Consider the following 14550-nt stretch of genomic DNA (forward strand, 5'->3'; position numbering starts at 1 on the left):
AACGAACCAGCCTCCTCCTCACCAGGTTTAAACAAACTATTCCAATTTTTCTTGTAATCTGCACATGACCCAGCATGTAGGAAACATGTCATACCAAAACATTGACTCACCCACAGAGATTTTTTTTTTTAAGTCACTCCCTTTATAAAAACATGATGATTTTGATATTACAAGAAAAATCTGACTGGAGATACTAATTAGGAGGGAAGAGGTGTTTCTCCTCTACCCCCACCTTGAATTCTGATGTGCAACCCACGAATTTGACATATGGTTTATTTGAAAAAATTGAACCGACCATAAAAGGAATTTGAATCTATTAATAACTGAAGTAAATTCTAGCCATAAGCAGGAATCAAACTGGCCAATTTTACCAGCACAAAAGTATCCAAAGCAGTAACCGCAGTGATTCATGCATTCAGTTTACTTAAGGTAACAATACAATCTGCAAATAGCTGCAACACAATCGGAGGTTTAAATTTAACACCGTTACCATAAAGGTGTTCAATTTAAATACACATTGTGAAGTTAGCAACAAAGGATTTGATAACGTTTCTCTTCCAATCCAAGAGTAATTTTCACTTTCATCCCCAGCTACAATTTTATAAGTTACACAAACACACAAAATTACCAGCACACTTATTCACTCACATCTGCCAACACACACAAACATTGCATCAATAGACTGGAACTTGTATTTACAAGGTCTCATTGTTCCAGAATGCCAAGCCTGGGCAAATTAAACTTGCTGCTGAAATTCTACTTCACGTTGAAGTATCCTATATTGCGATCATTTGTTAATAATCGAAGAAAAAAATCCACAAAGGTCATGAGGTACCAATTTGAATTCAATCCAATTACACATCTCTTCAAATTAATTAAGCCAGTGTAAACAGTGCCCATACTGGAAACATGATGATCAGGCCCTGCAGATTTTTGATAAATGCAAACATGATCTAACCACAATTTCCCAGCATATTGATTCCCATTCACTCCTACTATACCGAATTCTAGACCCAAGCCAAATTCTCAATGTTTCCAGTGCTTAGTGCATTAGTCAATCCACTACCAGTTTTCACTGAGCCCGCAGGATTTTTTTGTAAAGAAGTGTTGCTTTTGTTTCAGTTCAATCACATGAAGCACTGTTGCCTCACAGCGCCAGGGACCCGGGTTCGAATCCGGCCTCGGGCGACTGTCTGTGTGGAGTTTGCACATTCTCCCCGTGTTTGCGTGGGTTTTCTCCGGGTGCTCCGGTTTCCTCCCACAGTCCAAAGATGTGCGGGTTAGGTTGATTGGCTATGATAAATTGACCCTTAGTGTTAGGGGGATTAAATACGTGGGGTTACGGGGATAGGGTGGGATATGTGTTGGTGTAGGGGTTACGGGGATCGGGTGGGATATGTGTCGGTGCAGGCTCGATGGGCTGAAATGGCCTCTATCTGCACTGTGGGGTTTCTGTGATTCTGTGATAGTGCAAAGTTAGAACATTTGCTACTTTCACCCCTTAGTTCGCAAAACTTCTGGCCGAAGTGTGTTATTTCTTAGCAAACCAGTTTCGCATGTTTCAGGATTCAACCATAACTGGAAAAATTGACACACCCTAAAATGTAAACCAATGGATTGGCAAAAGAAGCTCACCCTGCAATCAAGTTGCTCTATGACTCACCCACCGTGTACATTTCCAAAATTAAAAAGAATTAATTACTTTCTTTGCCAACTATACAGTAATCAAGCTATAAAAAAGATCCAAATAACCCTCCTTATTTAAAGCGTTCAAGCAAAGTTGCTGACATAGTAAGGCAGTTTACAGGCAACTTGTTAATGGGGAACAGGCCCATTAGAAGGGGTTAAATTTCAACAGTTTACTTATAAAACACAATTCTCTTTATAGTACTCTCAATGTGTTGCACAGAAAACCCAATTTGCAGCACTGCATTGTTGAGGCAGGCTCCTTTGCGTCTTCATCCATTCAAACAACAGTCCTCGGTGAGGTTATAACTTCATGATGTTCTGAGAGGATTTTTTGGCAATTTTTATCCCAAAAATAGAATTAATAGTTCCTCAAAAGAAGAAATTCATCCCAAATTTTTACATACCACAAATTAAGTTCATCTGTTTGCTAACTTTTGACTTCTTTTGTGCTAACTTTTGACTTCTTTTGTGCAATTTAAACTATCAATTCACTTTAATGTTTTCTTTATGTCTAATTCTGAATATGACCAAGCTGTGGGAATCTATATTGCAAAGCCACAGAACCAATAAAAAGTCATGATATCACCCTGGGCAGGACTGGTACTTCCACCAATGCCACATTAACTCATGTTAGTATTTTAAGTTAAAATAGAAGTTCACAAGAAACAAATCTTTTATTTCTTTTTTTAAAATAATAGAAATCAATTACAGGAAACTCTTTGGTATCCGGCACCGATGGGACTGGGATGGTGCCGGTTGATTAAAAATTCCGGATGACGGAGAGGGTTATCTACCGAGGCTATTTTTAACAAACAAAAATAAAAAAAATCAAGGGATGTGCAGTATACAGTAATTGGGTACTCACCTACAGAATGCTGTGTTAAATGGATGGTGGAAGATGCTTGATTAAGTACAGTACTGCCAGTTGAGGGTAATCCATAACTCTTTAATTACTTAACAATGGCGGATCGGAAGAGACTACTGGCAGCGCGGGAGAGTCAGACTCCTGTTATTGAGGTGTTTGGACTTCCGACAGCGCCAAGAAGCCGAGTAGTGGCAGTTTGGAGAACTACCCCCACTGACTAACTTGGCCACCGCGGGAGACTCGGACTGGAACTCGGCAACATTTCCAGTTATTGAGGTGTTGTTTTCGGAGTATGATTTTTGCCGGTTAATAGGGAATTCCTGATATTTAGGTGCCGTTTAAACGAGAGTTTCCTGTACTACACTTTGTGGAGTTTATCCTACTCCACAATACCCACATAAGAACCTCATTTCACCAATCCTATGACATGAATACCTTTGGCTCATCATTCTCCAGTTCTTTTGTACCACTGCTACCTTCTACTTGTCCCTCCAGAATAACATCTTGCAGCTGTTGCGATCCTGTATCCAAAGGGTGAATCTGAAGCAGCGGATTGCCTGCTGAAATAGCACTCACACCATCTCGTTGCAGCAAAGGCTGTGGAGACACTGAAACACATTTATAAATGACATACATTGTGAAATACCGATATTAAAAATCTTACATCTGCACACACTTCCTGTAACACTTTTTTGTCACTTACATTTGCACCATTACACTTTGTTGGTTGACTCAAAGTAAAACAGTAGCAAATCAGAATAGGTAGGGAATGTAAAAATCAAAAAGCGGGAAAACCAGCTAGCAAACCGCTAAAGAGAAACTACAGGAAACTTTGTGCTATCCGGCACCCACGGGACCGAGCTGCTGCCGTTGCCTAAAAAGTGCCGTACTCTCCAGAGTTAATGTTGAGAGATACGGAGATTCTTATCTCCGTATTTGACAACAAACACTGTTGCTTAGCAACAGCTTCTAAACACTCGGGTGTGGCCCTAAAGCTCTGTAGCTGAAGCTGTTGCTATAGCTACAGACCTTGCACAGCTTGACTGTTCAAACAAAGCAAAAAAAACAAACAAAAAGAATAAAAAACGGCTGCTGATTTTTGCCGGTGGCTCCAGATTGCCGGATAGCTCACCTCCGGATAGCACAAAGTTTCCTGTACTAAGGACTTTAATCTAAACAGCTAATCTTGAATGACCAATCAGGATACCAATAAAAAATATTCAAGAAAAAACGGTGAACCAATTGAACCATACTTTACGGAAAAATAAAATGATCTGCCACTTGTCTCTGAAATTTCAACTGTCCAAATTTGGGATGTATTTGAAAGGCCTCAGCCTCCCCCAAAAGCCTGGACATGAACTTGACATTTTTGCCAAGAGCTGTGATTGTGTTAGCTGAAAGCAAATCCTGCAGTCTGAGCGTGTGCATCGTGCACCATCTCCCTGGATGCATCAGTAGTATTTAGTCAGACAACTGCTTGCTTATTTCTCTTCAGCTTACAACCATATCTGCTTCATTATTTTTCCAAAATAATTTGAAGATAAGCTAGGACGAAGTTCAAAAGTGTCATTCAGATAAAGTTTATATCGAGTGTTTAACACAGAAACTGCATGTAGGAAAGGATGAGAGTGAGCGAGTGAGAAAACAGAGATCCATGTTCTAATTATAAACATTGTATTATTTATTTTCTTAGTGGAAGAGTCAAATTTTGTCTCTATCCAAAACCATATTTCAATTTTTCCACACACTTACAAATTCCAGTCTGACAAATTTAAGATATCCCCGTCCACAGTTCTGCCAAATCCCAGGTTCCACCTCCACAATGGTACTAGGACTACAGGACCACCCCTTTTTGCTTCCAAAGCCCAGGATCATTCCTCACTGCTACCAAAGCCCAGGATCTCTCCATGCAGATAAACCCCATCGCCTTCTCAGTACGGCTAAATACTGGAGACCTACCTCCAATTGATACATCTTGCACACTTTTTTTTATGTACACTCATCTTTAAAATATGGTATGGGACAAAAAATTAGTGATGTAGGGAATTAAAGAGTTGTGGATTTCAAGCCCCATATTCCTGAATACTGTGTAACAAAAATGAAATTTGATTATTTAGTTACCCTAAGTCAGTGGGCCTGATCCTATGCCCTATATGGCATGTCATCAGGCCCAATGATTTATGGTATAAAATAACATATCCTCAAACTCAATGTAAAATAACATGGGAGATTTGCCAATTACATATTAAAAGTCTTGTGTCTGCACGCAATTCCTGTTATACTCTGTCAGCCAGTCACATTTTCTTGATTGGCTGTAAGTAAAACAGCAGCAAATCAAAACTGAAAAGCCAGGGAACATATTAATCAAGTGTAAGGAAAATGGCTAGAAACTGCCAATAAGAAACGGAGGACTTATAACAACAACCAATCCTGAATGACCAGTCAGGATAGCAAACCAATAATAGAAAGGAGAAAATGAACAAATTAAATCAAATTGCTTCTTGGAGGCATCTCTTGTTGGTATCTCTATTTCTTAGCAAAATCTGACAGTGACAGAGATTGAATCGATCGCCCCAGGCCAGCCCTAGTGACACTGATCACCAGTAAAATGCTGGCGTGACTAGCTTCCAACATTGCTACTGCTGTAATGTGACATATGACACTAATCCATCATTACCGTTCTATTTAAATACGTGATACCAGAAGATGGTCCTTCCATGCAGATGAAGAAATGGTTAGGTACAATCTTGCACCCAATGGCAGATAAATGGCATAAATCTGGCCGAACATTATGCTTCATAAGTCAATAAACACAGTAACAGTGCACTAAGTGTTTTAAGGCAGGAACAGGCTGACAGTAAAAACAGTAGTTTGGGGGGGGGGGGGGGGGGGGGGAAATGGCCCAAAAGGGTCCATGGATGAGTCAGTGAGCAGACTGACAGGTGGGGCAAGGAAGCTTGATGGATCAAAAGGGGCCAAAGTGCTCTTGGGTCCCTCCCACTCGAGATTGCAAACCTTGCTCCCCCAATTCTACCAGATGCCAAGAACCCCCAAATAATGACAGACACGGGACCACTCCCCAATCCTTCAGGATCCCCCAACCTTCAGTGGCAATAGAAAGGCAGCCATTTATTGTCATGTTGCTTCCAATCTTAATATGTTAAATTTACAAAGTAGACCACACGATTTTATGACCTTTGTTTTTGACCCAGATTTTCTGCTGCTCTTGATCCTACGAATTAGCTCAGAGTTTTGATATATTATGTGGTGTATCAGAATCCTTTCAGGAAACAAGTCCTTTGAAACTATACAAATCGCTTTTAGAAAAATGTGTTTGCAGTTAACTAACAGCAGAGACTCCACAACCCAGATAACAATGGCAGTAGAAAAAAGTGACACAGCTATTGGTAGGACAGAAATATAATTCACGTGGATAGAGATAAAAGATAATAAAGGATCAATCACACTAGTAGGGTAGACTACAGACCACCTAATAGTGGATGGGAGGTGGAGGAAGAAATATGCAAATTAGGGAAATTAGTTAAAAAAGATAGAATAATCATGAGGTATTTCAACTACCCCGATATTAATTGGACAGAAGAGGTAGGTAAAGGGGATAAGGGAATGGAGTTCCGACAATGTGTACAGGACTCCTTTCTAACCCAACATGTTAGAAGCCCGACAAGGGAGGATTCGCTACTGGATCTAGTAATGGGGAATGAACCAAAACAGATAAGAGAAGTAAAAGTAGGGGAACATCTACGCAATAGTGACCATAATATAATATGCTTTAAGATAATAATTGAGAAGGACATAAGTATGACGAAGTTATGACCGGGATAATAGATTAGAGAAAAGCCGATTTTGAGGGGCTGAAAATAGAACTTGGAAAATAAAATGGACAACAATATTGGCAAACAATAACGTAGAAAAGCAATGGGAAACATTTAAAACAGTGTTCAACAGAGTCCAGGAAAAATATATTCCGCTAAAAAATAAGAACCAGCTAAACACTAATGAGACACCATAGATGAATAAAGACATAAGTGAAAAATTGAGGGTAAGGAAAATGGCATACACTAAGTACAGGTACATGGACAGCAGGGGAGGGCATGACAAGGGAGAATATGAAGAAATCAGGAGAGATGTAAAAAAAAAACAATTAGGAAGGCAAAGAGGAACTATGAAATTAAATTATCAAGGAACATAAAACAAGCACGTAAATAAAAAAAGGAAAGTCGGATGGGAATAGGGCCACTAAGGGACAGTCAGGATAAAATCACAGGCAGCGATAGCGAAATGGCAGAAATATTAATAAATACTTTGCTTCATTATTTACCAGGGAGACAGATCAGGTGGACATGACATCAGAAGATGAGATTAGAAATGTTATAATCGCATTTAAAATAAAAAGGAGAAATATTAAATAAACTAATCAAACTCAAAGAGGATGAAACCCCTGGTCTGGACAGATTACATCCACACATTTTAAAAGAATCTAGGGAAGTGATGGCAGAGGCAATGCTACACATATTTAATAATTTGTTAGAAAAAGGTATAGTGCCAGAGGACTGGTGATAGCTAACTTAATAATACCTATATTTGAGAAGGGGAACAGAACATGTCCAGGGAACTATAGACTAGTCAGCTTAACATCGGTGGTAGGAAAAATAATGGAATCCCTACTAAAGGAGAAAATAGAACATCTAGAAACCAAATATAATAATGAATAGTCAGCATGGATTTTAAAAAGGGAAAGTCTTGCTTGACCAACCATACTGAATTCTTTGAAGAGGTAAGAGAGTAGACAAGGGTAATGCATTTATCTAGATTTCCAAAAGGCTTTCGATAAGGTACCACATAATAGTCTAATGAATAAGGTCAGAGAATGTGGAGTCAGGGGACAACTTGCGGATGACACCAAATTGCGGGGGACAGGAGAACTGCAACAAATGACAAGAAGACATTAATAAACTTGCAGAATGGGCATATAATTGGCAAATGAATTTCAACACAGATAAATGTGAGGTACAGGAAACTCTCGATTTACCGGCACCTAAATAACCGGAAATCTCTGTTAACCGGCAAAATTCAGGAGCAGGTTCAGGTAACTTTTACTTCATATTAGTGGCAGTTCCTGGCTCTGTGGCTGTGTAATGGGGTTCGTGCACTTGTTGGACGCTTGGTTTGTGGCCGGAGTTCCTGAACATGTTGCTAAGCAACAGGGAAGCCTGGATTTGTTGCTGCGTACGGAGCTCTCGTACCTTTTAAACTATACCAAATCTGGACTTTTTGATAAACCGGCACCACGCCGGTCCCATTGGTGCCGGATAATAGAGAGTTTCCTGTATTACATTTTGGTAACAAAAATAAGGAGGTCACATATTACTTGGAAAAGAAGAATTTAAATGGGGTAGCGGAGTACAAATACACAAATCACTAAAAAGTAGCGACACAGGTTAATAAGGCCATTAAAAAAGCAAACCAAGCACTAGGGTTTATTTCTAGAGGGATAGAATTGAAAAGTAGAGAAGTTATGCTAAACTTGTATCGAACCTTGGTTAGACCACACTGTGTACAATTTTGGTCGCCATATTATAAAAAAGAATATAGGGGCACTGAAGAGGGTGCAAAAAAGATTTACATGGATGATACCTGAAATGCGAGGTTATACCTATCAAGAAGAAATAAACAGGTTGGGTCTCTTTTCTCTTGAAAAGGGAAGGCTTTGGGGGTGACCAAATAGAGGTCTTTAAAATTATGAAAGGTTTCGATAGAGTAGACACAAAGAGTGTTTCCACTTGTGGGGAAGAGCAAAACTAGAGGCGATCAATATAAGATAGTCACCAAGAAATCAAATCGGGAATTCAGAAGAAACTTCTTTACCCAGAGAGTGGTGAGAATGTGGAACTTGCTACCGCATGGAGTAATTGAAGCGAATAGTATAGATGCATTTAAGGGGAGGCTAGATAAACATATGAGGGAGAAGGGAATAGAGGGTTATGCTGATAGATTTAGATGAGGAAAGACGGGAGGAGGCTCGAGTGGAGCATAAGAGTTTCACGGGCATTCGATGGGCAGAAGTTGGGAAATAGCCCAACTCTCCAGCTGTGGATGCACTTTTCCTGGGGATGCAGATGACTCCGCAACTTCCGGGTTTTCGCACATGCGCTTCACATGCCTAAACCCCGAACTTGCGCGGCCCTTACGGGCACGTACACACCTCGAATGCACCCATAGGGGCTACAAATTACGGCCCATTAGGTCTCAAAGACTTTGCAAAAGCATTGGCCTCGGATATCAAACTTCAAGTATTTGTTCAGCTAAACTAACAAATACTTGGAAACAAATTTTCATCGTCACTTCTGCGCTACTGTTTTTATTCAATATTTATATATTTCTTATATTTATATTTTTGACATTTATTGAGTTCTTTCTATTGATTCCATTCTTTTTCTTAAAGCATCCTGTGTGTTTTACGTCTTTCTCTACCTTTTCTTCTTTCTTGTACGTTATAAGCTGAAGTCTTAGGTTGCAAGCTCAACAATTCAAATGCTCACATCTTTTTAAAATTAAATCACTGCAGAGTGCTGAAGCACCAATATGCTGGGACAATGGTCTGGACCAGCAGTTTCTCTGTACACCAAGTTCCCAATCTCAACCGTGCCATTGCAGCTAATAAAGTTCTACCATTCTAGCAACGTTATATATTTTATAGGTACTTGTTACAGGAAACTTTCGTTTAACCGGAGAAAGTCCGGAAAGCTCTATCTACCGGCAAAATTCAGGAGCCGTTTTCTATAAGTTTTTTTTATTTCTCGTTGCTTTTTTTTTTTCCCCACTCAGGCTCTGCAAGGTCTGTAGCTAAGCAACAGCTTCAGCTAGAGACGCTTGCAGCTGCAGCCGACTGTTTTGAAGCTGTTGCTAAGCAACAGGGTTTGTTGATTCACACGGAGCTGAAAAGCTCTGTATGTTTTAACATTGCCGCTGGTTTATACGGCAGTTTTGATCTAACGGCACCAGTTCGGTCCCGTCAGTGCCGGATACCAGAAAGTTTCCTGTATGTTTATTGTTCCTCAGAACTTTCTTCTCATGCTCCTTCTAAGTTGTAAAGTACCACCCTGCACATTCTTCTTCCTTCCTACATTCAACTCACAATGTGCCAGTCTAAATCATTCTTTCCTTGGACATAAAAACTGTGGAACTCCTTATTTCTGGTAGATTTTCCTTTGTCTTACAACCTACAGGCTTTAAAGCTCAAACATACCGTTGTCTAATTATTCCTTTCTGATTTAGAAATGAGGAACTTGCATCTGTATAGCAACCTCAGGACTTTTCAAAGCACTTCACAGCCAATGAAGTACTTTTGAAGTGTAGTCACTGTTGTAATATAGGGAAATAAGGCAACCAATTTGCACACAGTAAGGTCCTACAAACAGCAATGACATAAATGAGAATCTATTGTAGGTGTTGTTTGATGGATAATGGTGGCCAGGACACCGTAACCGAATAGTGCAGTGGGATCTTGTACATCTACCTGAAAGGGAAAACGGACATTTTATTCGAAAGACTTCTGACAGTGCAGCATTCCTCAGCACTGCACTGAAAGTGCCAGTCTAGAATATGTGCTCCAGTCTCTGGAGTGGGGCTCAAACCCACGACTTTCTGATTCAGAGGCGAGAATGCTACCACTGTGCCAAGGCCGAAACCTGCTTCTTCACTTTTAATCTTTTCAAGCTTCATGGTTTCCTGTATCATGAAGTTTAACTCAACTCCTTGATGTGTAACAAATTGCACACTGGGCATTATCCACTATTTAGCAAGTGAACAAACAAAAGTATTTATTGGAAACGTTATTTCCCCACCCAGAGACAGAATAAAACCACTTTGAAGTAAAGTAATCGTATACAAGACCATTACCTGCAGCCTGCAGTTCCAAATTCACATCTGAATTCAGCTGGCCTACGTAAGACAATGTACCTCCGTTAGCATCCGTAGTCACACACACTATCCTGAAAATAATAAAAATTGTGGTCAAAACAAGCCCCAGCAAGGAAACGGAAACTTAAAATCATGCTAACTATTTTGCTATTCAATACAAACAGCAAATCTTTTAGTCAACTGTCCTCATGCACTAACACTTTTTTTTACATCAAAAATGGCAAAATAAAAGGACGGCTTTGTCATAGCTGTGGCATAAAATAAAGCAATGAAAGCAAATAAAATGTTTGCTTTAGTATTCAATTATCAGAAATGGATTTACTCCAGAATACTTAAACAGCTTAGTGATTAAGATAACCGTAGCTACAACAACTTCGCTGTGCTGAAAGAAATCAAGAACTTGGATATCCTGACAATCTTTTCTTCCAGATCTCTATCCAAGGTAAAACTTCATCAGCAGTGTGGCTTTAGTACAGCTGTACAGTGTGCAGGTTCTAAGGTTGTAGGCATGGGAATAGTATTAGCTTTTATTGTGATTTTTAAATTTTATTTTATAAAGATCTTTTGCCTAATTTACTTTCTGAACCACAATATTTGGGGTATAAAGCTTTGTGTGCGATGTCCCTTCGCTGGGCAGCCGGCTGACACCAATCTTCTCCTGTCAGACATAAATCAACTGCACACTTCAGGATTCATCTCAAAAAGCAAAATACTGCGGCAGCTGGAAATCTGAAATAAAAAGGGAAAATGCTGAGAGCACTCAGCAGGTCAGGCAGCATCTGTGCAAAGAGGAAGGTGGGGTTAACATTTCAAGTCGATGGCCTTTTGTGAGAACCGGGAGATATTAAAGATTAATAGCTTATAAGGAGAAACAGAGAATGAGGAAAAAAAGGGGCGATTAATTCATTGCCTATACCAACAATATACACTTATAATGCCTTTAACATTCCAAAGTGCTCCTCGAGGCTTGAGGGAGGTGGGGGGGCAGGGGGAAGAATCAGAACATCTAATAGTAATTTGGAGAAGAGTTAGGGAAGGCGACTGTTGGCCCTCCACTATTCTGTTGAACAATTGTACAGGAAACTCTCGATTTACCGGCACCTAAATAACCGGAAATCTCTGTTAACCGGCAAAATTCAGGAGTAGGTTCAGGTAAGTTTTACTTCATATTAGTGGCCGTTCCGGAATCTGTGGCCGTGTAACTGGGGTTCCTGCACCTGTTGCTATGCAACAGGGACGCCTGGATCTGTGGCCGGGGTTCCTGCACCTGTTGCCATGCAACAGGGAAGCCTGGATCTGTTGCTGTGTACGGGGCTCTCGTACCTTTTACTATACCTCTCTGTAATCCGGACTTTTTGATAAACCGGCACCACGCCGGTCCCGGAAAAAAGAGTTTCCTGTAATTTAATGAATGTAATAAAAAAAAGTGCATCTCAACAATGGAGAAGCCGCGCAGTAATGGGCAAGGTCCCGCGCAGGCTGCTCACCGGCTTCTCCATTGTAAATACCGCGCATGCGTGGAAATTTCAAGGGTCTGCTCACTAAAAGAAACAGGCCGTGCAGAACAAAGCACAGCTTACAGGGAACACTGATCTCAACTGCGGCAACCAATTTAGCACACATCCTGGCAAAACACAAAGCTTTGTGTGTTTTTGTTTTCCAACAACGTACTTTCTGTTCGTGATTGTACCTTCTTGTTTTGAAGCCTTTTGTGATTGTATACCGTCTACGAAGTCAACACAATTTCCAAACTGTATCTCACATCCTTGCCAATGTGACTCCCTTGATGGGGAAAAAAATGCAAAGTTTTAGAATTCATCAATAAATTCTAAAACTTATTTTTCTCTATCAAAAAAGTTGCACTGGAGAGATTTAGCTGCTCATATATATCTATATAAAAAATATCAGAACCATTTTTTTAAATTAAAAATTATGCAGAATTAGGCTAATTATAAACATCTGTTGTACGTCAATGTATTTGAAAATATGTGGTGAAAATATTTATTTATTAGCAAAAATATGTTGAAGGGACACAACAGTATGTTTTTAGATGCAGGGACAAATGACATTTGGGTTGACTTGCACTGGGAGTGCAATTCAAATTTCTAACGGGTGATTTGTATTGCTTAAAAAAAATCTGAATTTTCATAATTGTGTGGAGAACAGATGCACCAACATACATGAATTGCATGCAGGTAAAGAACAATTATTTTAACAAGGAGAAATTGCTAACTTTAATAAAAACAGCTATGGTTTTAATTGTATGTAAAGAACTAACAACGAAGGAACTGTGCGAAAAACTGAATTCAGAAGGACGTGTGAAATTCATCAAAATTCTGCTAAAATCAGTGTAAAACACTAAACAATTCACACGATCCCCTTGACTTCAGTTTCCAAGCAACAACCAGAGCCTATGAAAAAACAAGCAGCTCTAAAAAGTTGCTATTTTCAGTTATACTAAAGCAATCAAAACACATTAGCATTCCCAGTTACTACAAAAGGTACTGTAAAAACCCATCCAAAAGCAAGTGTGACTTACACCCAGCAGCCAACTAGCGTTCACATTAAAGCATAAAGTTAAACACCAAGTCTGATGGTTTGATTCATGCACGAAATTCTACAGTTAATAGTATTCCCCACACAAACTTCAACAGAACAAGGGATGCGTTATTCCTGAAAACACTCCCTATTGATTTTGATGTTAATGCATCCTAAATAAGATACTGTATTAGAGGAAGCAGTGTCAGCAGGAATTACTTCAGGCATTTCACCAATACCGTAACAAAATTCCTGACAATAACATATGTGTACAGTCAAAAGATCTTAATTGAGAGAACTTGCAGAGAACCCAGTGACAAAGCTTTCCGATGAGACAGTTAAGATAGATGTTTCCACACACTTTAAAAATAAAGATATAATAAAAGTGGGGATGAAAATAGAAATAAGTTAAAAGAAAAGCAACATAAACTACACCCTTTCATATTTATTGTTAGTTACATTACAATTAATGTATCTAGTGATTCAGATATCAAAAATAGGAGGAAAGCTCAGTGATGTATTACCATCATTTGAACAGTGAGGTATTATTGGCTTGCAATACATTTCAAACAGTGAGTTATTTTACATAACACAGAAGTAATTATTTTGTCAACAGGGGCCCGTCATAATGCAGTGTCAAACAAAGGATTTTGCTACCTAAATACAATGATTATAACAGAATTTCATGTGCAGTGGTCTTGCATGTCATTAAGGTCACGGATTTGTGGTTTCCATGGGAAAAAATGGATGCGTGTGATCCCTAAAACACCAGTAAAAATCCCATAAACCAAAGTACTCTTTGAATTTGACTTAGCCAGTTTCCAAAAATCAGTGGGTCAAATGCTGAGCTATATTTTCCATCCAATCACCATGAATGGACTGAATCGCAAAAAAGCAATCCCTCAAGTCACTGGTGAAATATATAAATGAATTAGAAACTAAATTTGTTCAGTGAATCACAGTAAACCAATGACTCTGCTCATGTTTTGAAGGCAAGTGGCACTGTGACCAGATCAGAGGTGGTTGTGCACATATTTTTTGACATATCTCCAGAACATGCTTCTTCTTAGGCAGTCCCTCGGAACAGAGGATGACTTGCTTCCACATTAAAAATGAGTTCTCAGGTGACTGATTAGTCCAATGCGGGACCTACAGTCTGTCACAGGTGGGGCAGACGGTGGTTGAAGGGGCGGGCGGGTGGGTGGGGTGCTTGGGTTGACGTGCGCTCCTTGCGCTTGGCTTCCGCTTGCTCCCGGCGAAGAGACTCGAGGTGTTCGGCGCCTTCCCGGATGCTTCTCCTCCACTTTGTGCGGTCTTGGGCCAGGGATTCCCAGGTGTCGATGGGGATGTTACACTTTTTCCAAGGAGGCTTTGAGGGTGTCCTTGAAGCGTTTCATCTGCCCACCTGGGGCTCTTTTGCCGTGCCGGAGCTCCGAGTAGAGCGCTTGTTTTGGGAGTCTTGTATCAAGCATGCGGACAATGGAACCCGTCCATCGGAGCTGATCGAGCGTGGTCAA

General features: G+C 39.9%; 1 protein-coding gene across 5 annotated transcripts in view; it reads right to left on the minus strand.

Annotated features, from left to right (window-relative positions):
- Positions 1–14550, minus strand: part of LOC147122630 (uncharacterized) — a 63257-nt gene that overhangs the window by 47396 nt on the left and 1311 nt on the right. For 3 of the 5 annotated variants that reach the window (XM_086008074.1, XM_086008084.1, XM_086008108.1), the window contains exons 2-4: positions 12167–12277; positions 10475–10566; positions 2990–3162 (exon numbers count right to left, since the gene is read on the minus strand). In XM_086008074.1, the coding sequence (XP_085864200.1) occupies positions 2990–3162; positions 10475–10566; positions 12167–12277 (376 nt within the window). The remainder of the gene's footprint in view (positions 1–2989; positions 3163–10474; positions 10567–12166; positions 12278–14550) is intronic. The other 2 variants (XM_086008099.1, XM_086008091.1) reach the window with 1 other exon arrangement.

The sequence above is a fragment of the Somniosus microcephalus genome, chromosome 2, assembly GCF_052327205.1.
Source record: "Somniosus microcephalus isolate GS21.2 chromosome 2, FLI_Smic_1.0, whole genome shotgun sequence".
Taxonomy (NCBI): domain Eukaryota; kingdom Metazoa; phylum Chordata; class Chondrichthyes; order Squaliformes; family Somniosidae; genus Somniosus; species Somniosus microcephalus.